The sequence below is a fragment of the Corapipo altera genome, unplaced genomic scaffold (assembly GCF_003945725.1).
Source record: "Corapipo altera isolate COAL_440 unplaced genomic scaffold, ASM394572v1 301, whole genome shotgun sequence".
NCBI lineage: Eukaryota > Metazoa > Chordata > Aves > Passeriformes > Pipridae > Corapipo > Corapipo altera.
The window spans coordinates 968,057-990,720 of record NW_020884926.1 but is presented as its reverse complement, the minus strand read 5'-3'; the positions used below and the strand labels follow the sequence as shown (position 1 = coordinate 990,720).

Genomic DNA, 22,664 nt, shown 5'->3' with positions numbered 1-22,664 from the left:
GGATGGTGGCAAACCCTCCCATCCCTCTCTGGGGTAATTCCTGACGGCAGCTGGGGAAGGAGCAGCAGGAACAGGCCAGGTCAGGGGCAGCTGGTGGAGAGGAAAGCTCTGTGTGACAGGAGCCAAGCCCCAAGGGGACAGCTGTTAGTGACCACCTGGGAGAACATCTCAGCCCGGGGTTTGCTGCAAGTCACTGTGGAATTCTGGTCTCCACAGACTCTAAATCCGCAGGGAATTTCCAAACCTCTTCTTCATTGTTTAATCTGCCTGTGGGGGTGGAGCACTTCCCCTCAGCCCAGTGGGTGCACAGCAGAGTCATTGGACAGGTACCTGAGCAGTGCAGGCTGTGACAGATCTTTACACAAGCTTAGGCAGAGTTCTGAGTTTCCTGCCTCCCGTTTTTCTGTGCCTCACTGTCAGGCACATGAGGCTGGCTGAGGGGAATCCTGGGTGCAGACAGCAGGGCAAGCACGACCTGAGCGAGGTTTGCAGGTCCATCTGCATCACAAACACAGCATGAAAGTTGAGAGACTGATTTTTGTGTACCTGGTCCTGAGCTGGCCCCACACTTTTATTGTTTATCACAGCCTCACTTGTTTCCAGTTAATTAGGGAATGGCTCCTGGAGACTCTTCTGACATCTTCACAGTTGTCAGGGAGCTCTGGATTGCCTCAGGAATTACAAGGGAAATCAGGTGGGAAGGTGAAGGAGCTTTCCCTGTTAACATTGCTGGGAGAGACTGAGGTGCTGCAGAGCCTGAGCAGTTCCCATCCCCTCGGCTGTGTTTGCCAAGGGCCGTTATGCACAAACTTGCAACTCTGCTTTTTGTGTTGAATCTGGTGTTCAGAGATGTCTCTTCCCAGCTCTCCCTGCAGGACTACTTACCATAAGGTAACTTAAAAGAAGCTCCTCCTTGCCCCTTCTCCCCTTCAATGTGACTCCCCCCCAAAGCTTGTTATTCCAGATTTCCCGGTGCCCTTAGATGCTGGAATGTATTTTCTGGAAGTTTTCTCTGCCTTTGACTGAAAACATGTAATTCGTGTTCTATTTAATTAAACAAGAGCAGAGCAAGGAATGGAGCCCGAGGAAACAATGGCAGCTGCAGTTGAGGTGCCTGGAAGAAGCTTTTATTGCCTGCAGAGGAGAACCTCAAAAACACAACTTTGGGATGTGTTATGATGATGTTGTTTAGTGGGATTGCTGCAAGAACGAAGTGAGACGTTTTCTAGTTGGTTTGGTGTGTCAAGGATGTGACCACACTGGGTTGTAGGAGGCAGGTGGCTGTGAGGGGAGGGAGAGGGGCTCTCAGGTGGCTGGAAGTGCCAGGAAGACTCTCATGAACTGCCTTGGCTTGGGAGTGAGCCTTGGCTAAAGGTGGGGCTTCCCAACTGTTGCACTGCCCACTTAGAGCTGCCCTCTGCCCTGGGCACGTGGGCTCGGGGTGTTCTGTTTGCAGAACACAGAGTGGGTTTGGAGCTGTGTGCCTTGGGCAGTGAGACTGCAGTCTGTGGGTTTGGGTTTGGACCCTCTGTTAAATAACTTCATAGGCTTTTTGTCTCCTACAGTGACCTCTCCTACTTCTGTGGGCTTAGACAGGTTCTGAGGGAGATGAGGTTATGGGAGTAATGTTATTTATTGACTAACGAGGTACTGAAGTCCATGATAAGGTGGTGAGCAAAGCAGAGCTGGACTTTGACATTTATCGGACCAGGACTTGCTACCTTGTATTTCCCATTTGTTCACGTCTCTGTTTGGCAAAATGAGAATGGACTGAGTGGTTCCCAGACCCCTTCCTGCTAATGAAAAAGGAGATTCATTAATTTAAGAAATTAGTTTGGATGTTTGGCAAAAGAAAACATTTAAAAAATGCAGCCTCCTTGTGGGGTTGCCAAGTGTGAGCGTGTGTTTCTTGTCTGCAGTGTTGGGGTCTGGCCCTACCAGGCACCCTCAGAAAGCTGATTGTTTGCCACTGACTTATGAAAGGGACACAAGTTGCCACCTTCATTCTAAGTCCCCCAGCACAAGTTATTCTTTAATGTCAGTGCAGCAATAAACTGCTGCATGGAACTAAAGCACTTTGGTTAAAGCTCATAGGCATTATTCTTAAAAGAAATTCCTGCTCCTTTAGATGAGTTTGAAGAAAAAAAAAAAAGAAAAAAAAAAATCAGTCTTCTGGACAGTGACCAAGACTGGCAGCATAATTGACAGCAGGAACATTATCAGAATTATAGATCACTTGATTACAAGTGGCATTGGAGCCATAGTCTATCTCCTCCTCAGCATGACTCACAAATTCCCAAGTGAGCAGAGCCATTTCCAGAGTATCATCTCCCATCTGTCTCCAAACAAGGAGATCTTCCTCTGCCCATTTCTCCTCTGAGGCTGTTCGTTTTTTGTGGTCTGTAGTACAAAACCTGTATTTTCAAAGTACTTTTGACTCAAGCTATTGGGTGAGATTTAGAGCTTTGCTTAATGAGTTCCTTTGCTCTTCTAGTAGAAATTTCCAGTTCTCCCTTGCTAATATGAAATGTAAATGTTCCTCAGAAGCAAGAGGCTGTTGTGTGCTGTTTCCATTGTCACTTCAGACAGTCTGGGAGCTGGTGAGTGATAAATAATGCTGGTGAAACCAAGAGAGGTTTTGGCAATTTGGGATAAATAGAGAAGGGGATCAGAAACAAGTCCATCCCCTATAGAAATTGTTGCAAATGCCATGTTTGATTTCATAAAGTCATATGGCACAGTCCCTGTGAACCTGAAATCAAGAATTTGGGTTTAATAATGTCTCCTTCCTTGCATAAGGAATATTCAGTTACATCATTCAACAAAAATGCAGGGCTCTCTGGCATGTGCAGCTCCAGCTCAGGCTGCAAGGGGTGGGTGAGGAAAAGCTGACAAATGTTGAGTGTTCCTTTCAAGTGGGATGACTGTTCTGGGTGAAGGTGAACCCACCAGGCTGCCAGCAAGGTATTCCCAAGTCCTCTTTTCCTGACTGCCTTTTCCCTGCTTTCCCCTTCCATTTTTGGCCGAGTCCTTTGCCAGAGGACTCGGTGGCATGTCAGGGTGTTCTGCGTGTGCTCTGTCCCTTGGGAAAAGCAATGTTGGCTCACACCCTGAGGTGTGGGCTCACCCCTGTTCCATAGGACTGCACCAGACTCCTTTCATTTGGCTGCTCCCCGGCTGTGCAGTGACACGCCCGGGCGTGCAGGTTATCTGGGATGGAATTGCCCGGGAAAGGAGCCGCATTCCTCCAAACGAGCAGCGTGGCAGAGGGAACCGCAGCGCAGCTTAAAAGCAAAGCCCGGCTCTCACATTTAAACGCTCTAAAGTAGTTTCTTTCCTCTCCCATTTGGTAACACTTTGATCTTTTATCCATTGATCTGCTTCCTGATCAAACCGTTCAGGTTGAAGTGCCTCAGTTTGTGTTTCATCCCCGCTATCAGGGTGTCTGCTCTGGGAGGATATCAGAGCTTGTCTGAGTGCTGGTGGATGCCACACAAAACCTCCCTGAACAAAAGCAGGTCTTGTGGGGTTAAACTTTAATACTGCAGTGATATAAAAATGGCTAGAGGATTGTTATGGCATACACAGCTTCTTTTGTCTGTAAGTGATATGTATCCTGCCTCTAGGGTTCAAGTCCCTTTTTTCCAAGGGAATACAGAACCTCCCACAATAACACTCAGGTAGGGCTCTTAGCCTGAGCAGGGTTTAAATCTTGTTGGTGTGGTCTGAACAGATAGAGTTGCTCTCTTTTGGCTATTTGATGTCTGCTGTCAATGAGCAGTGCTGTTCTCAGAGCCAGAGTGCTTCCCAGTGTAACAAAGATCAAATACTTTCAGAGAATGTAACTGATATTTTCCATTAGACAATCTTCACAAGAAATTTTCCAGGGAAGCCAACTGAGCTCCTTTCATTTGCTTTAATAGGAAGTCTGGCCCCTGAATCTTGTTCTGAGATACCAGTTTGTATTTTTAAGGATTAATTGTGTGCTTTTCCGTTGGCACATGGGGACATTCAGTTTGCTGATTTTTTTGTAACAATACAGGTATTCTGAACAGAGAGGGAGGGGAAGAAGGGAACTCTGAGGACCTGTAATAAGCTGCAAAAGGCAGGGCTGAGTGAAGAAAGAACATCTTTTGTATGAAAACAGATGTTCAGAGATCAGCTGCCTGAAGTAGCTTCACTTTCACAGCAGAAAAAAAAGAGTAAAGAACATGAATTTGATGTAACTCAAGGCAGTAAAATATTTAATGAGCCACAGAACCGTAAAGCACTGCAGCTCATCTGCTTTCACTGAAATGGTGCCAGTCCATGCCAGCAGGAACATCCGTGCCCAGTCACTCTTCCTCACCCTCATGGATATGTTCTTTGGTGTATAATGAGCCACAGTGATTGAACTTCCAGCACAGGAAATGACCCTCCAAAAAACCCCTGAAGCAAAGAGGTGAGAGGGTCTGACAAAGTAACTACCCCCCAGTTCAACTCTCTGAGAAGGACACGGGCTGATCTTGTATTAAAGCAGTTCCATCTGCCCTGGGAGCTGTGGCTTCCTGCACTCACCTCAGGGTTAAACACCCAGTGCACACGTGCCAGAAATGGCCCTCTGTGGCCAGTGGCTATGGAATTGGGGCTGGGAGCTGCCCAGAGCAGAGGATCCCTCACAGGCTGTGGGACAGTGCCCAGAACTGCAGTGGAGCAGCTCCACAAGTGCTGTCGAGTGCAGTTTTGGCTTTTGCAGTGGACACAGATGATTTAAATTCTGAGATGCCATCTAATATCTAGTTTTGGTTCTGTTTTAGAAAAAACAACTCAGCTCTGTGTGAGTAAATGTATTTTTGGTGTTGATTCAAGGATTAGTTTAAAGGAAAAAAACCCCCACAAACATTTATTTGGGGATGTGCAAAATGAGTACATGGAAATGTCTGAATTGCTTTTGTTCAGCCTAAAGCAGCATGTTTGCTCTGTATTCCTTTAACCAATTATGTATGTGTCAGAGAATGATGAAGGGGTACAATTACAGATGACAGCACATACAAGGGTATCTTTGATAATCTACTACCTCCAGTCAGTTTGTGAAATCTGCCCTAAGTTTATAATCTTGGTTTTGGTGACTCCAGAATAAACACATTCTTCACCAAATGAATGTCATCCTCTGATATGCCCAAAACTCTTTCAGAGCCACGGGGATGCCCCCCCTGAGCTATTTGCCATTTAAATGTGGAAACAAATGATTTTACTGACACTGAATTCCTCCAGGACTAATATTGCTAAGCACTGCTGTGCCGTGGATGAATTTCCATGCATTTGGCTCCACATGTGGGTGTTACTTCACTGATTGACATGTTCCCTTTCAACAGAGGAGGTTTGGACAACACAGAACATGGAGAAGGTGGGGCTTGGTGGAAAGATAATGGCAGGGAGGAGGTGACTTCCCAAAGAAGCTGAATGAGGGACCAAAGACAGGACAAGAGGTACAGCTTCAAACAGGCAGGTGCTCCACCAGGGACATCTCTTACTCAGGGTTTGCTACAAATATCTCAAACCCCCTCCTCTATTTCTGCTCACTGTAAATTAATAGTGAGCCTCATGGCCCTCTCTCTTTAAAATAATGTCAAACTGGATCTGTGCTTTCACAACACAACATGTTAGGGCAATGTTTCAGAGCTCAGCTTGTAATTACAAACTGAAGGAGACTCCCAGAGATTCAAACAGTTACCAGCACCAGGTAGGATCCCAGGTCTGGTGTTTTGGAGTGAGCCTTCTTTGACCTTCTTTCTCTGAGGAAGGTATCCACTGAGAGTTTGGGAAAGCTGAGTCTCCTGTATCCAGTGGGCAGAAGATAGGTGGGAAAGGGGAAGGAGAATGCCAGGCAATGGCAGAGGATGCAGTGTGAAGATAGCAGGTAAGAGGAGAAAGGAACTTTAGGGGTGAGAGATGAGTGAAGAAGCCAACACCACACAGAGCCCTCAGAGCTGTCCTTTGGAAATACAGCTGAGACAGTCACTTGTTATACAGAATGGCTGGGTCAGGTGTATGTATCTGTTATATATATGTGTGTGTGTATAAAACGAGCAGTTTGGCTTCTGGAGAAGCTGCTGCTGGAAGAGCAGAGGTTTCTGTGACTACAGAAAATACTGGTGGGAGGGAAAGAAGAGTTCTGTCTGCTGGGGTCAGTCCATTGTAAGTCATCCAGCTGTGTTCCTGCAGTAAATATTGTACAATAAGCACTTAAAGTAAGTTTCACTATTTACAAAAATTGTCTTCTCCAGGTTAGCAACATGCAGGAGGTGCTGGGAAGATACAGGGAATGCTGGTGACTCCTGTGCTCCTGGGAAAGGCCATCACACCCCTCCCGTCAGGGCTGAGCTCCCTGGTTCTTCCTCCACTCTGATACCATAAACTCTGTTCAATGCATGGAATATGTGGCAGCAGGATTGAAGCAGGACAGTCTCCTGAATGTGGAATTCCGAGGAAGGCACTCACTGTCCCTTCCAAAGCAAGCCGGCAACATCCTGAAATTGTTGCTTTTTCTGGGATATTTTTATTCCTCGCCTGACTCTCTGCAGATATCTGCCCTGAGTTACTTTGTTTGCTGGGAGCAGGCTCTGTTGCTCTGAGAGCTGGAGATGGCTCTGCCTTCTCCAAAACCTGCAGCAGGGGATTTGACACAGAGGGAAGACTCCACGCTCCACGACAGGAACTGCTTCCGTTTCCTCTCTGCAAACAACCTCACGGGAGGTAAGTGGAAGGTTCTTGTTCCCTCATCTAAGAGTTTGGTACTGAGAAGAGATTCTTTTCTTTTCCTTCAAATCGACTTTTATTGTATTGAGATTTCATCTGGGACTCCTAGTTCTCTTTAAATTGGAGGGAACTGTGATTATGTGTTCCTCAGTCCCTTTTTTTCTGTGTGGTTGGTATGGTGACTAAAGTTTGTGTAAAGTGTGCTAAAAAGACAACCACTGCCCTGCACACTAAGGATATCTTGGAATCAATCTTTCTTCTGTCCTTGTGCACTCTGTGAGGTTTCAGTCACATGAAGGGACCCTCATTTGTAGAATTCCTAAAATTTGAAAAAAAAAATGTAAGTTAATGTAGGATGAGATTGTCAAGAGATTGCAACTTTTTTCCTTGATTCTTTCAAGTGCTTCTGGAAAATCTTTCTTGGAGTTGATGAGACTGGGATTTACAGTGCCTGGGGTTGTGGCTCTGTGCCATGAGGTCTGATCTGAGCTGAGAGAGGCAGGGCCCAAAGAATAACTATTGTTGGCTGTTGCTCTTTTTTCAGTGTTGACAGCTCGGCCGAGGAAAATGAGCTCTTCTCTTAGGAAGCTCTGGAGATTACAGATGTGATTGTGCACATCAAGTGCAGACTGGAGATGGGTAGGAGGGAGGGAATTGTGTAACTGATGTCTGTGGCAGATGAATCTGTGCTATGGGAGAGATCTGAGAGAGGAGGAGCTGTTTTTTGCATTTAAAATAAAAAAAAAAAGAGGTGATTTAGCTCAATATTTAAATCAGAACTTCATTTATTCAACACAAGACTCATTTGCTGTAAATGCATTTCATTTACTGCTTACAGTCATGAAGTAGACAACATTAAAAGTTTTGGCTCACAGGAACTAACTTCATAATCTTGGTTAAATTTCCAGCAATTGTGAGATCAGTTTGGCTTTCTGCTGGCTTACAGTTTGGGCTGATAAGTATATTTTTTACTAGCTGAATGTATCCGTATGTATCTTTAAAACAGGTGTATTAAAAATAGCCTGTCAATGAAATATAATCCATGATTAACTGTCATTACACTACTTCTTATCTTTCTTATTTAGTATTTTTCCCTGGTGGAGGTAGCCATCGTGTTTTATCATTGTCTGAACGTGCTTCTCTCCATGAATGGATTTGCAAGAGGTTTGAAAAAGGGAAGTGCAGAAATGTAGAGGTGCAATAGGTGCATTGCACCCCTGGCACTGCAGCAGTGAGATGGTGTGTCCCAGCTGTTGCTGTATCACATGGGCTGGCTTTTAGGGAACTCATTTTTTATTTGTGGTTTGTTGACTGTGCATTCCATACTTCTGCACATAAAGCTCTGCCAGTGTGCAAACCTGGGACAAAGTGCAAAGAAACGGCAGGAATAGCTGGAGGGAGAGAAAGTCTGCATTGTGCACAGGCAGCACTTCCAGCATTCCAGTGCCAGTGGGTCTGGACCTGAACAAAAGCTGGTGTGGGCTCAGGAATCCCTTTGCAGGCTGGGTCAGAGCACCCACTGGAGCTTGGCCTCACCCCCCATTAACCCTTTCCAGGACTCATCTGAGTGCAGGGACAGCTCTGATTTCCCTCCCTTTGCACTGGAACCAATGCTGAGCAACCTGCCCAGACTGACCTGGCCCTGCTGAGCTGCTGCTGGGGCAGCTGGGCCCTCACAAATAACAGCCTCCCACATGGGATGCTTTCCTTTGCTTGCTTGGGTGAGTTCATCTGCAGGAAAACTTAGGAAATGATGGAGCTGGAGAGTAAAATCACTGCTTGGAGTAAATCCAGTGCAGTTAAATAAAAGCTCCTCAACTGATCATTTGGCCCCAGAGTTTCGTAGCTACTTGCAGTCTACTTCTGTACTTACTCCTCTTAGAGGGCTTGGAGCTCTTGGCACTCTTGTGCAGCTTTGAGATGTTTTATCAGTTGAGACAGTTTTCAAAACTTCTTGCCTTTTTTTTTTTTTTTTTGGAGTAAAAACCTCTCTCATCTGCGTAGGTTGTATATGGATGAGGCAGAAGATTGCTATGTAAAAAGGAAATCTGAGTGGAATGCAATTAACTTTTACATAATTTGATTATATATAATGTCATTAAACATTATTACAGCAGCATTGGGAGAGTCCAGAATCCAGGAGGTATATGGCAAATTCGGTAATCCTCTATTTTTCAAATATGCTCTGACATGTCTAGACTCACTCTTCCCTTGTAATCTGATGAAAGAGTGCTGTGCACAGACATGCAAAATCCTGTTTGCTCAGATATGTGGTACCAGATTAGCCTGGAGAAGGACTGGAGCTGGCCCTCAGCTGGGGCTGGAACATCTGCCTGCCCGGGAGAGCTGCTGCCCTGGCAAGGCTGGCACTGGGGGACCTGCAAAGGTCCTGCCAGCCCAAACCTGGGACAGGCTGAGCTGAGGAACAGACACAGGGGATGTTACTGAACTGGCACCAGCTGTCTGAAAGTCACTTGAATTCAAGTGAGATTTCTGTGAAACTGCCCATCAGTTAAAATAAAGTGTGACCTGATACTGTGGCTCTACCAGTTCTGCTTGTCCGAGTGAGTGAGTGAAGAACAGCACCTGCTCTGGGTTTGGGTTTTGGTGGTGCAGCTTGAATCCAATCTGAACACTCTTTGGTGTTTGAACTCGTGATTCCCCTCGATTTGTTACAGCACAGACAGCGGGTGCTACAAAACTGTGACACCGAGTCCTGAAGTTTTTGCACAGTCTCCACTTAGTTGTGTTTTCCACACCTTTTCTGCTCCCTGAATGCAGGGTAAGGCTGTAGTGGAACAAGCACTGCCAGCTGCTGTTTGTCCTCCTTTTTGCTGCAGAGGCAGAAATGCACAAGTGAGGTTTGCAGAATGCACCATTGTTTCCCTTGTTGGCAATGTCAGCTTATACTAATTTATGTTAATGAGCCCACAGACTGTTGTAATAGAGATATAAGTCTAAGGATACAACCCTGGGCTGCTCAGCAGACCCACACTCTGGTTCTGATTCTGTTACTGACTTCTTGTTTGGCTGCTTTTGTAACTTCACCCTTCTGTTGTCTCTTATTTTGATTATAAATGGGAATTGCACAACAGACACTTCCCAGTCATGTTTGGGTCTTTATTACCTATTCTGAAATACAAATAATAATAATAATAATAATGTTCAACCTCAGCCATTCAGAACTGAAATAACTATGGTAAGGTCTGCTGAGCTTTGGTGTCTTGTCTTTCAGCTGATGTGACTCATATATTTCTGTTTTCTGGCATTGAGGAATGTATATTTGTTTCCTTAATGAGATTAGTTTGAAACAAATGAGCTTTTTATGCTTTGCCATTTAGCCCAAATAGACTCAACAGGCAATGAAAATCTACAGGGCTTTCTAGATTAATTTCTTCCTTACTTTTGTTTGGTTGGGGGTTTTGTTTGCCTGTTTTTTTTAGTGAAGTGTATTGTAATGTAGTTCTTGGAGGCTCTGTGCCAAGATGCCTGAAGGTGTTTAGTCTCCTAACTCCTGCAGGGGCACAGACATTCCCAGTGCAATCTGTTGGAGGGCAGGAGCCTGCTGATGAATTGACACCTGCAGTGGGGCACTTTGTCTGCAGTTCACACAGCCTTTGGCCCTGGAGAGGGATTTTGGTTTAGAGTCATGAAATACTGACAGCCACCTTCGTGGAGTTCTGTTGGGATGAATGTGTGGAAGGTTGTGAATCTGTGGATCTGTCCTTCACTGTTTTGGTCGTGCTCCACTGGCAGTGGGAATGTTGCAGTTGGGCCTCACCTTTCTTTGCTCTGTGCTGGTCAATCGTGAGACTGTAATAAAAAGGGGAGTGTTACCTGCATACTCAGTTTATAAGGCAGCTCTGCTGCTGTGGTAAAAGTTAACTATGAAAACGAGATAACAGGCACTGACTGGACTCTGCTGCAGAACCGGTGTTTTTTTCTGGATTAGAAACCAGATCACTGGTACCTTCTGTTTCTTCTTCCACCTCCAGCAAAATCTTCCCCCTCAAGCGTTCCCGCTGTCCCTCTCATGCATCTGTTGCTGCCTGTACAGGCTGTGGGATGGTGTCGTGGGACAAACCCCGCCGGAGGAGCAGCCCCGCTGGCACACGCGGTCCCGAGCCCGGGCTGTCGCTCGTCCCTGGGCTGTGCCTCTGTTGCCATCTGCTGGGGGAGCGTGTGCTCCGAACCGCCCCTGCCTCTGCCCGAACCTCTGCGGGGCTGCAAAGGTTCCCCTGCCTCGGAACCCGCTCTCCGGGTGCTGCTGTTCCTGCCAGCACTCGCGGGGTTTTACCCAGAGGAACAGCTCCTGTGTTCCCTCAAAACCGCTGCGAGGCAGAATAGAAGTTCTTCACAGGTGGATCTGGTAGTGGGGAAGTTACGTTTCTTTATGGTTTGATTCTTTGAAAGTAGTGAAATACGTAAAAGCAGCGCTCACTCAGGTGGTTGGAATAAGTACTGTATGTTTAGAGGTGGTAAACTAAGTTCTGGATCGACTGAACCAGTGCAGGAACAATTAAAAATACAAATATGTTCCTTTATTCATTCAGATGGGCCCTCAGCCCGTGTGTTGTCAGAGGTGGGAGGGGAGCAATTCCAGTCTCCTCTAAGGGAGTACATCTATACTGGCATTATCTGTGGGCAGCTCTGGAGACACTGCCATGAGCTGTGAATGAGCCTGTCAGTCAGAGCTGCTCAGGAGATGCTGCTCTGGGAGGCACCCTAAGCACAGCTCAGTCTCTCCCTCTTTCTCACAGGTAAATTATTTGTATCTGCTGATAGCTGTGGTAAAACTAACCCCCCAAAGTCACTGAATGCAAATACAGGTGACTCTCAGCCTGTGGGTCCTACAGCCTGCACTGTTACAGGCTGGCTTTGATTTGCACTGGCAGTTGGGCACAGAGTGTTTTAAAACCCAAACCATCCCTGGCTGTGATACCATGAAACCTGCCTGGCTCCCAGGATTGCTCAGCTCCCAAAGCATTTCAGTGCCCTTCATCTCCAAGCACTTTTCTGTTTATCTCCACATCAGACTCTTATCTGCCAGTTCGATCTGAGGTTAAAGGCTTCATCAGGGATTGGAATGCTTTGTTTCTCCAGAGAACAAATAACTACAGTTGTCTTCTGAGGCAAATCACAGTGGTTTTATACAGTTATCAAACTGTGAGGAGCTGCCTGATGGGTGGCTGCTGCCTTCTCCCAGGCAAAGCCAGGAGTCTTCACTGGCTCTAGGGTGAGGAAATGAGAATGCTCTTAGCACATGAGCTCAGAGCTACAAACCACGAGGTCAACCTGTGAAGAGAAGCTGTTCCATTACAGACCTTCTATGCTGAAAAAGCTCTGCACAAAACAGAAGAGCTGTGAAGAGTTTAGACAAGAGTCAATGAGATTATTTTTGGCAATATCAGAACCATGATATTTCCCCGAAGTAATAATCTTTTCCCTCCTGAAATGCTGAAGTTCCAGGCAATTGACTCAGTGAAGAAGACAAAAGATTTTAAACCTGTTTAGAGACTGTTCTAATCCCCTTAAAACTGCTGTATCTCCTACTAAACTGAAAGGGGGGGTGTCTATTCCCACTAGGCCAGCAGGGTTTGTGACTGGATCTAAAGAAGAGGAAACTGGAGGGTTGTGTCACAGTGAATGAACCGTGTTTACATAGGCAGGTACTTGGAATGTGTGAAACCATCAGTGAAAGTCAGAGGAAAATTGTTCCAAGAAAGTGTCCTCCAGCACCAGGCAAGTCTTTGTAAGAGTGGCAGATGTAGGAGCTGGGTTGCTGTCAAGATAACGCTTAAAAATCCAGAAATGAAGCTTAATGAAAGTTCAAAATGCTCACTTGCTAGAATGAAATATGAAAATATAAATAGAAATATGTTAGAAGCCCTGGCATTCAGATCTACGATTGCAGAACAGGTTTTGTTCTCATTTACGAGCAGAAATAAGGAATAGATGGATGACAAAGTACTGTTTGCAGGAGGGGGGATAAAAAGATCTGTGCTTTAGCCAGCATGCTGTCCTTCAGAGGAAAATGGTTAATGAGGAAAATCTAGTTCATTTGACTCATTTTTCTCATGGAGCTCTAAGTAAAAAGTTGCATCAGAGAAGTTTTACTGTGAGCAGGGATTAAAAAGTTAAAACTCTCAAGAGATGCAAATATCTACAGTGTTTATAAATATATATATATATAGAGAGAGAGAGAGAGAGAGAGAGAGAGAGTAGTTCTCCCAGGAAAACACTAAACCTGTGGAAAGCTTTGCAGTCCTGGTTGATTGTGGAGCTGGCTCTGGGGTGTTGTTACTCAACTGTGCTGCTTTATTAGAACAAGGGATTGAGGAAGTGCAGCAGGATGGTCCATTTTTACCTGCCTGTAAATTCCCATCAAAGGAATGCCCAGGATTCTCTTCTGCTGCCTCGAAGATCCAAGTGTCTGGGGGGGAAGGGGATGTGACAGGAGCACCCACATTTCATTTTTCTAGCAGCAGTGCATTTGTGTTCTTTGCAAATAATTTTGTTCAGTTTTGGATGTTCGGGGTCAGAGGCTTTAAAAAGAAGTGAGCATTAGTTGGTGGAGAATAAATCTCTGTTAGAGATCTTTATGAGTTTTAGAAGCTGTTAGTGACTGACACAGTAGACTTGAAAAGTTCACAGGATTTGTGGTTCAGAGTCACTTTGGCATATTTGAAACGGGGCACCTCGTGTGGTTGTAGGAAATCACGGCTGTGGCAGCGTCTGACTGTGGTTCATAGTCAAGCACTGGAAGAGAAAAGCAGAGAAAACCTTAAAAGGAGGAACAGGAGCATTAAACAGCTGTCATAAAGAATTCCCTGGTGACACATTTCAGTGTCAACTGGCACGAGAGATCCCAGGAAGGAGATGTCAGTCAGGGAAGAGTTAATTGTTCCAGCAAAAAGTAGTTTAGATCAAATCCTACCTCTTCTCTCCCCCGCTGCCTCGGTGTTGTGCTCAGTGAAGGAGCTTGTACCATCACAGCACTGACAGTGACTCCTCAGTGACTGAGCTAATAAATGGGATGAAACTTCAACTGCCTTCTCACACGAACACACAGAGGGACTTGCAGAAGAGGGAGCAAGACGGAGGGAAAATGCAGAGTATGTTTACATTCTAACACAGGCAATTGAGAAAAATACTCTTATTTCTCCAAGACGATGGATTTAGGAAGCCCATCGCAGAAGCACAGTAGGTGGATTTACTCTTTTTATTGCATACACTGGAATTTTAGCTAGAGGATAAATTGCACTCGTGCTTGTGGGCTCAGTTGTTGTTTAGTAGTACTTTGATACCATCACATTACTCTTCCTTTTTTCTCACTTGCTCAGAGATATTTAGCTGTTTGACCCTGTTTGTAAGAGGGTAATATTTTTCAGATCTTATCAGCACACTGTCATTCCAAAAGCTCTTTTATCTTTAGAGAGGCATGTTTTATTAATTATGGCCATAGTATCTAGATGAGTATGAAGACTGTTAAGTAAATGAAAATCCACCCCACTTACAGCAAAGGAAACGTGCACTGCTCCAGAGGAACGGGAATGCTGAAGACACAGCAATTCCCAGCTGTTCACTCACGGCAGTTCCAGCAGCTGCAGACACTGCATGTGAGTGTGCCTGGCAAAGTTTGCTGATGGAGGAAAGGAAGGATGGCTTTTAATAAGAGTCTGCAGCAGAGTGCCCTGTGCTGGCCTCTCCCCATCACTCCCTGACACCATCCATCACTGCTCCTGGAGCAGGCACATGGGGCTGAGCTACCTGTGCTCCCAGGGGTTACAGGAGTTCTGCTGAGCAGACTGTGCACTCACTCTTATCTTTGCCTGTGGTGCACAGTTCATCAAGGCCATTAACATGTGTAGGTGTCAGATATTCTGCAGTGGGGTGTGTGTTTCTGGGGCTCTGTGTGTTTGTCAGCTCATGCCTGTGCAGAGGGGGGTGTTCTCGTGCCTGTCTGTCGGAGGCTCAGGTCCCCAGGGAGGGTAGTAACACTTCAGCTCTCCCGTGTGATGAGCCGTTCTGAGGAGATAATTAATCAGGCAAATGACTGACAAGTAAATTACAGCCAGCACAGGCAATGCATCTCCTGGCAGAAGCACCTGCAGGCACTCAGGTGCTGTGCAAGCAGGTCTGCAGTTCTATTCTTGCATTTTTCTTCTCTCCGTGGGCTTTATATAACCTTCCCCACTCATCTCACATGCACTTGCACAGTCCTACTGGGATGATTAATCCTCCTCGGGAAGAGCTTTTTTAATAGTGCAATACCCGATATTAGATTCAAGCTTCTTACAGGCTGGGTAGGGATAAAGTCTGGATTCTGTGCTCTGGGAATCGTGGTCATGCCATCCCATAAATGAAGTTGTGGTGTGGCAGCAACTATGCCAATGCCTGTCACAATGCCTGCTTTGTATTTTCAAACTGCATCAGTTCTTGTGAACCAGAACTCTGTCTTTTTGCTAGGAATTAACGGTGTATTTCTGGTGAAAATTGTCAATTCTCTGGTGACCTTCACTCCCAGCTCAGCCTGACACAAGGTAGCGAAGACCTTTGGTACTCATGTTCTTCTAGCAAGTTTTTCATCTGGAGTTTCATTCTTTCCCTGCATTTCTGGGCCAGCTTTCATGCCATGTCCCTGCTGTTTGGCCATTCATGTTCCTGAGAGGTTGGTTCTAACCCTTTTAAAAATAAACCCCAGCTGAGGTCAAGCCTGGCAGCACAGCTTTGATGCTTGCTGCTGGAGCACAGGATTCAAAGTTGAGTCCCCCACAGTTCTCTCCTCCCAGCGCAGTCTCTTCATTTATTCATCCATTATTAACTGGTGATTTGAGTACCAGATGTGTTTGGGGGGCATCCATAATTCATCAGTGAGAAGGAACAAACCGTGGCCTGTGGACAGTGAGGACTGAGCTAAATTCACTGGGTGTTGGGGGCAGGGATTTCCCTTAAAGAGAGAGCAGTGCCAGGGCATTGGCCACCTGTAAGGATTTGGATCCTGGGAATTCCTGAGGGCTGTGCCTGAGAGGTCGAACATGAGAGGGCAAACCTAAGGTGGGTCTGGGTGTCACTGAGAACACTGAAGCTGCTGCTGGCAGGTTGTGGTTTTGGAGCTCAGGCTGCCTGATCAAATCAGCTGAATTCTGTGCTCTCATTTCATCAGCAGAGAATGGCTGAGAGGGGTGACAGCAGTTGGAATTTGGCAGTGATGAGCAGAGATCTGTGTAGGGACTTGACTCGCAGCAAGTTCCTGTGCTGAGCATGAGCTGCATCAGCTGGGTGCTATTTGTAAGCTGTACTTCATGAGGTGCATCTCATCTACAGTGTATATATAAGAAATATATACTATATACTAGCTCAGAAGTAATATATACTGTACACTAGCTCATGTGCTTTTTCAGTCAGTAGCTGTTTCGATGAAACAAAACATTTTGGTCCAAAATACATGTATTATTTTGGGAACTTTCCTTTGTGGAAGTGCTGAAAGAAAACCTTTCCAATTCTTTTCACTGTTCTCTGCTGCAAAGCTGAGAACGCTGATGTTTCTGGCACCTGAAAGAAATCTGAGCAAATATAGTTCTTAGAAGACACAAACTGAGACTTGTAACTGGGGTAGAATAAATATAATCACTAAAAGAAGGACGGGGAGTTTTGGACCAAAACTTTCCAGTCCCATCTGCTTTAATCCTGCCTGTGCTGGTCTGTGCTTGTAAGGCTGAGTCTCTGGTTCCTTGAGGAGGAGAAGCAAAGGGAGGCTTTGGCACATTTGCTGCTCCTTGGAAAGGAGACTCGGTCCCGAGTCTCTCCCCTGTCTCACTGCAGGCCCATCTGGGAGGGAGCAGCGTTCTGGTGGAGGTTTTGCAGCCCAACTCTGTCCCACTGCTGGTGTTTTAGAGCAGAACACTTCACTGGTGGCACTGGAGGAACCGAGGCACCATCAGTCCTTTGACTGATGCAGTTTATTAGTGACTAGCACAGATCAACACATCCCTTCTGGTTGTGTTCTCAGGGTGGTGTGTGGCCACAAGAACTTGTCACTGCAGTTCTGCTCTGGAATGGAAACACTGCCCATGGAGGTGCAGCCCTCCCAGTGCTGTCTGGGAGCACACTGGGAATGACCTGTGAAGGAGATGGGTCTGGGCCTTCCCAGGCTCCTGTGGAAGGTGCCGTGGAGCTGCCTATGGATGACAGGGCAAAGGAATGCAATTGCTTTCTATAATAAATGGGCTTTGTATTTTTTGTAGTAGTCTCTGACTGCCAGCTGGGAGGAGGGGGAAGGGAAGGTGAGCTGGCTCACAGGTATGAAGTAGAGCTCAGGATTTTAGCTGTGTAACGCAGTTTCAGTTCCACATCTCTCTGCATCTTGCAGAGGAACCTAATTTTTTTAAATCTCCACAGGCTTCTCGGAGACAGAAGATGCTAATTTTAGAAATGTGGCAGCTCGTCTTCTTCCCCACCCCCTTCCATTTGCTGCCAGAATGCTTAACAATCCAGTAAACAAGCTGTAGGAAAAAGGGGAATAACCTCAAGAGCTGAGGGTGGTGGCCTCTTGTCAGTGGCATTTTTGGGGCAGGACTTGCCCCCTGCCCGTGGGTCTTGAGTTGGGGGCCAGTTTAAAAATAGCAGAGTAACAGTTGAACTGACAGCAAAAAAAGTATTTAAAGGTGCAGTGATCGTGGCTGGCAGTCCCTCCACTGACCTGATTAATTCTGCACCAGTACTCAGGATAGTCTAAATTAAAGCATTGCGTAAGAACAGTGCTGGGAAGTAAAGGAACAAGCCCAAAATTTTCCAGTGGAGCTTGGATATGTCTTGGTGGGTGTTTGTCTGTACCAAAAACCTGAGGCGGGAATTGCACCTTTCTCACAGGGAGTTCACCATAATTACAAAATGCAAAGTACACTGGAACAACCTCTGATTTGAGATACCTTTTCACTGTGCAAAAAGGTGTTGCTGCACCTGAATAAGAACCCAGAGCCCAAATCAGTGCAGACAGTGAACCATGATTCCCACTCTGTGCTGCTTTCCTCGTGTCGCTGCACCTTTATCCTCTGCTCCCACCTCATGTGTGAGAGCAAAGTTTGGAAAACGTCGATCCAAACTCAAATGCGTCAGGGTTGCAGCTCTCTGAATATCAGACCTTACGGGTTTGTCCTCACTTTTGCAACAGGTGGAGTGCTCCGAGTGTGTTTGGTGGAATTTTCATGATGGGACTGTTTATTTAAGAACTTCCCATGCAAAGCACCCAAAATCACTTTGGCTTACAAAGGCCTGGCACTTTTGGAAGCCTTTTGTTGTAACTGCTCTTGTGGGCACTTGAAGCCATGTGTGCAAAGATATGTAGGAAAACATTTAAAATTAGGCATTTGTTGCTACTTCAGAGCATCTCTGTGACTAAAGGTTTTCTGTCAGACCTACACAACACACACGTGTGCGTTCAGTTTAGAAAATTGGCTATTTTTAAAGTAGGAAATGTGAGGCAGTGAAGTGTTCATTACATTCAGAACACGTGGATAATAAATCTGCTTAAATTTAACATGCATCCTAATTTTGAAACACCCTCGAGTGTCTGGAAAGTTTAACAAAGCATGAATGCCTCATCTCCTTCGTGCCTGCACAGAGCAATGCGTTTATCCTTCCCAATTTGTTTGGAACAATGGAGCAGAGTGCAGCACAGCTGCTTCTTGTGGCTGCAGCCATATGTGTCTGCTATTGCTAATTAGTAATCGATTCCACCTCGCCCTGCCCTCTCCGTGTCTGAGAGCTGTGTCTGTGCTCAGGAATCCGTGTCACAGCTGTGACTGAATGAATTGCGAGTTTTGATGTCGGGGAGAGAATTAGCTCAGGAGATTTTGTCATACGTGTCAGGTGTTCTGAGTGCTGTCTGCTGAAAAATGAAATGATTAACTCATTTCTTTGCTCCGTTCCCATCCTTGGGTGTCTCTCGTCCCCAGCACACACAAAAGATGCAATTTCCTGAGAGCAGGTTTTTACCTGTTTCCAAGGACCGTTTATACAATTCGGGCAGCTGTGATTCTCTGCTGGTTGTGGTTGTCTTGTGCCTTTTGCACAGCTCTCCCTCAGTGCTGACACGGCTTCTTGGCGGCAGCAGAGCTCTGCAGACAAGGGGCTGTAGGGCAGGAACCTGTCAAAAGCTCAGAGCAGGAGTGTGAGTGTGCTCCCTGCACTGCCAACAGCAGAGACATGGAATAAAGGAACTGTGCTGGGCTGCACTCAGGCAGGAGTAGTGATGCATTTCTGTTTTTAAGGGGAGAAAAAAGACTGTGTGGAGAAATAAAGGGGTCTGAGGTGATTTAACATTGATCTCCAAGGGCCCTGTCTCTGTTGCTTGGATGCCTCTGTGATAATCAGGCCACTGTAGGTTTAACACCTCACTGGAGGAGTTGGCAAAACTAAGTGGAAAAGACAGGGAAAGTGTTGGGAGGTGGGAACAGCAGTGACAGGGAAGGGAAATGATCCTCAGGATCACAGCTCCTTCCTGGGATACCCGAGGGCAGGCAGGTGTTTGCCTGAGGACTCTGGTTGTACAGATCTCCTGCATTTTGGGGGAGCAGTGGCTGGAGGTGAGGCCTCGGCAGAGCCACAGTCACTGTCCCAGGTGGGGCTGGCTTTGTGTCCAGGCTGGTTGGAGGTTGTTGGACATTTAAAGGTGCAACAGAGAGAGCAGCTGTACAGCCAGGGATAACACAGCATTTCACTTGCCACCTGTAAAACCTGGAGGGACAAAGGGGACCAGCAAACCAAGGGCTTTTTTTTCACATTTTCCCTTTAATGACCAGCAAAGAAGCAGCACGAATTCCAGCAGCAAACACGTGTCTGTCAGCAGCTGTCGCTGCAGCAGCTGCAGATTTTATCACCTGCAGACAATGTAAACTACTTACTGAAGTGTTTGTGCTTAAACAAAGTGGCCCAGACAATACTGTTTCTCTCACTTTCAGATTCTTAGTCAGAAGTTTACAAACACGTTGGCAACTTGTTTATAAAGCACCACAGGAAACAGAAATGCAGCATATAAAGGCTCACGGTGTCTGTGGGGCTGGGGTTGTGACACTGGGGGTATTCTTGTCACTGAAGTGGTTGAGAACTCAGGACTAGTTCAATGTGTGGGTAGTTGAGCTTTAGTTCTAAAGGCTTTCTAAGACCCCAAAATCTGTTTGAAACTGTCTTTCCCTTCTTTCTTCATTGCCTTCCCCCCTTCTCTGCTAGACAAGAGCATCTTCCCATCTTATGTAACACAGATTTGCTGGGAAGAATGTGTGTTCCCTGAAAACCTTGAACAGCCAGAATGGGCCTTCACAGAAAACATGACACCAAAACACTTAAGTTCTTGCAGTCTCTGAATTAGAAAAAGATCTAAGACTGAAATAACAAAGAATGTGTGTTGTCTGTTCAGAAATGCTGTGGTGAAAAAATTACCCAGCACCACGGCATCTCACTGCACAGGAGGGCACAGAACTTATTATGCAAAGCATCTTCCTGGGATGTGCAGCACATCCAGTGCCAGTCACTCTGCCCCCTGTTTGAGCTGAAACTGGAGAAGGTATCACTTGCAAGCTGTGAGAGTTTTGATAGCAACCTTCAAGGAAATTGTTGTTTTGGTTGAACAGACTGTTGTTGGTTGGTTTTACTGTTTCTACCCCACAAAGATAATTTTATTTGGAGAAACCTGTCTTGTACACAGTGTGCTGGGCTTCTCCTCTTCTCTGCAGAAGGCACATGTGAAGGTAGCTCAGGCAACTGGGGAGAATTTCAAATTGCAGAAAAGAAGAGGAAACTATTTCTGCACTAGACTGTGCATCCCCCAGCATCATCTGGTGCAGGACCGGAAATCCATCCTTCTGCTGGATGTTGTGGAATTTACTGTCAGCTCAGGATCGAATGTATGGAAGGATCTTGTAGTTTTCTAATCTGGTTGTGTTAGTCTTGGTAACTGTCTGTAAACATTTGGCAATCAAACCTTAATTTGAAACTTCCCAACTCTTCATATGTTAAAAGAATGGTGATTTTGTTCTGTGTCTTGCCACCTGCTGTTCTCTTCTGTGGCAAAGCACATTGGTAACTATGGGAACAAAAACTTAAGAGCAGCCACCCACATGTGTTGAAGTTGATTTATAGAAGGTCTTGAAGTGATGCCACGGATTGTGAGACAGGGAAGTATCTGGATGGAGTTTGATGGCTTTCACTGAGGGCTCAGGGTTTGGCTTTCCCGAGTTGTTCACGACGTCCCTGGAGCTGTGGATGTTCCACTGCCCACTTTGTCTCTCCTGTGCTGGAACGTGCCTGTGCTGCAGTTCCCATTTGTCCCCAGCAGTGCTAACACTCCTCCCCTGGGCTGGGCAGTAAGATGTGCTCTTTTATCAGGAAATAAGTCTTAAGAGTGTGATCAAATGTGGCAGCTGGAGCCTTGGGATGAAGGATGTGTGTGTAGGTGAGTGTGTAGTTAGGTGACAGTGCAGCCCCAGAGTGTGTGGCACTGTCACCAGGCAGAGCTGGGGGAGCAGTTGGAGCTTAGGGAGTTTGTGCTCCTGCTCTGGAAGTGCTCCATTCCTTCCCAGTGGGATGGTGCTGTGGCAGTGATCTGTGGCAGTGATCTGTGAGGGACCTGTGTCCTCTCTGGATTGGGGATCTGGAGCTGCCAGTGGGTCACACCATGGGATGAAGCTGCACCCCAGTGAGTGTTGGGGACACTACTGGGGCTGGCTGTGACTTCCAGGGGCATCCCCACAGCAAGAGCAGAGCTCTGGCACATCATGGCTCAGCTCTTCCAACATCACATCCTGCTTTCTCTGCATAGCTGGGAAAGTAGGAATTGAGAGAATTCCTGGCCCCTTTTAGTCCCTTCTTAGGACCTAAATCTTTGTGATGTGACAGCACCACACCACAAGTCACTCTTCTACTCTGGTTGGTAGAACCAGAGAGCTGGGAATGGGCAGTGAAGGAATTGGGGCATGCTATGCTCTGGATAATATGGATCTGACAACAGTGGAGGTTTGTTCTTGCTCTCCAAATTGAAGTGCTGTGACCTTTCCCTGCCACTTATGCACTTCTGGTGTGAATCTGAGTCCACAAAGGGCAGATCAAAGTTTGCCATTGATTTCAAGTCAGCATATTGGCTTCTCATAGGGAAATCTCCTGTGGTTTAAACTACTTGTTACTTGGAGTGAGAGATTCTTTTAATGTGAACTGCTTTGGTCTCTGTGATAGCACAGTCTGTGTTCTCCTTACTTCAGAAAATTTGCATGTGCTGTGAATGCCTTCAAATGTTTCTCTGGCACTTGTTCTGTGACCCTGTTCTAACTGCACAGCAGAAAACTCCCAGAGAAATAAAACCTTTTATTTTATGAAATTGATGTCACACATTACCCAGATACTGGTGCCGAATCTCTTATAGTCTCACAAGTGAATATATTTTTCTTTTTAAAGGAAGTATAACGTGGTAAAGCTTTGCTCAATTTGAGGGGCTAATCAGTGAATTGGTTGATAAGCTTTAGCTGTTATCTTTGCATTTGCTGTGTCTCTTGATCAAGTTTTAAGGAATAGATGGTGTTGGAGATTTGTCTCCAGGCAGTGTATTGAATCTAGCCTGCAGTGGGAAGGTTTCCTGTCCCAGTGTTCCCCAGAGATGTTGTCTTGCAGGCATTTTCTGGGCCTCGGTACTTGCCTGGCTTCTCCCTTTCGAAGTGAGGCAGTGATGTGGTGATAACCTGCACTTCCTCCAGGAAATGAGAACAGTGGCACAGAAAGGGGGTTACTTTTAGGATAAACCTGGAATATTCTCTGCAGTATTGGCCCAGATAAGCTGACTCTGAAGTGCAGTGGATGCAGGAGGAATAGCCCAAATGGAATGTGGTGTAAATATATGATGCCCCAGAGGCTCCTGGAATAAGTGCTCCTGGATGGGT

The 22,664-nt window shown here is 46.1% G+C and overlaps 1 protein-coding gene across 8 annotated transcripts in view; it reads left to right on the top strand.

The window, feature by feature from the left end:
* The window catches only part of PLCH2 (phospholipase C eta 2), a 69,837-nt gene that overhangs the window by 3,163 nt on the left and 44,010 nt on the right, over nucleotides 1-22,664 (top strand). For 6 of the 8 annotated variants that reach the window (XM_027657976.1, XM_027657980.1, XM_027657984.1 and 3 more), the window contains one exon: nucleotides 6,267-6,735. In XM_027657976.1, coding sequence (XP_027513777.1) covers nucleotides 6,624-6,735 — 112 coding nt within the window. In that variant the 5' untranslated portion in view covers nucleotides 6,267-6,623. Of the gene's footprint in view, nucleotides 1-5,354; nucleotides 5,469-6,266; nucleotides 6,736-13,754; nucleotides 13,942-22,664 lie in introns of those variants that run through there. The other 2 variants (XM_027657977.1, XM_027657982.1) reach the window with 2 other exon arrangements.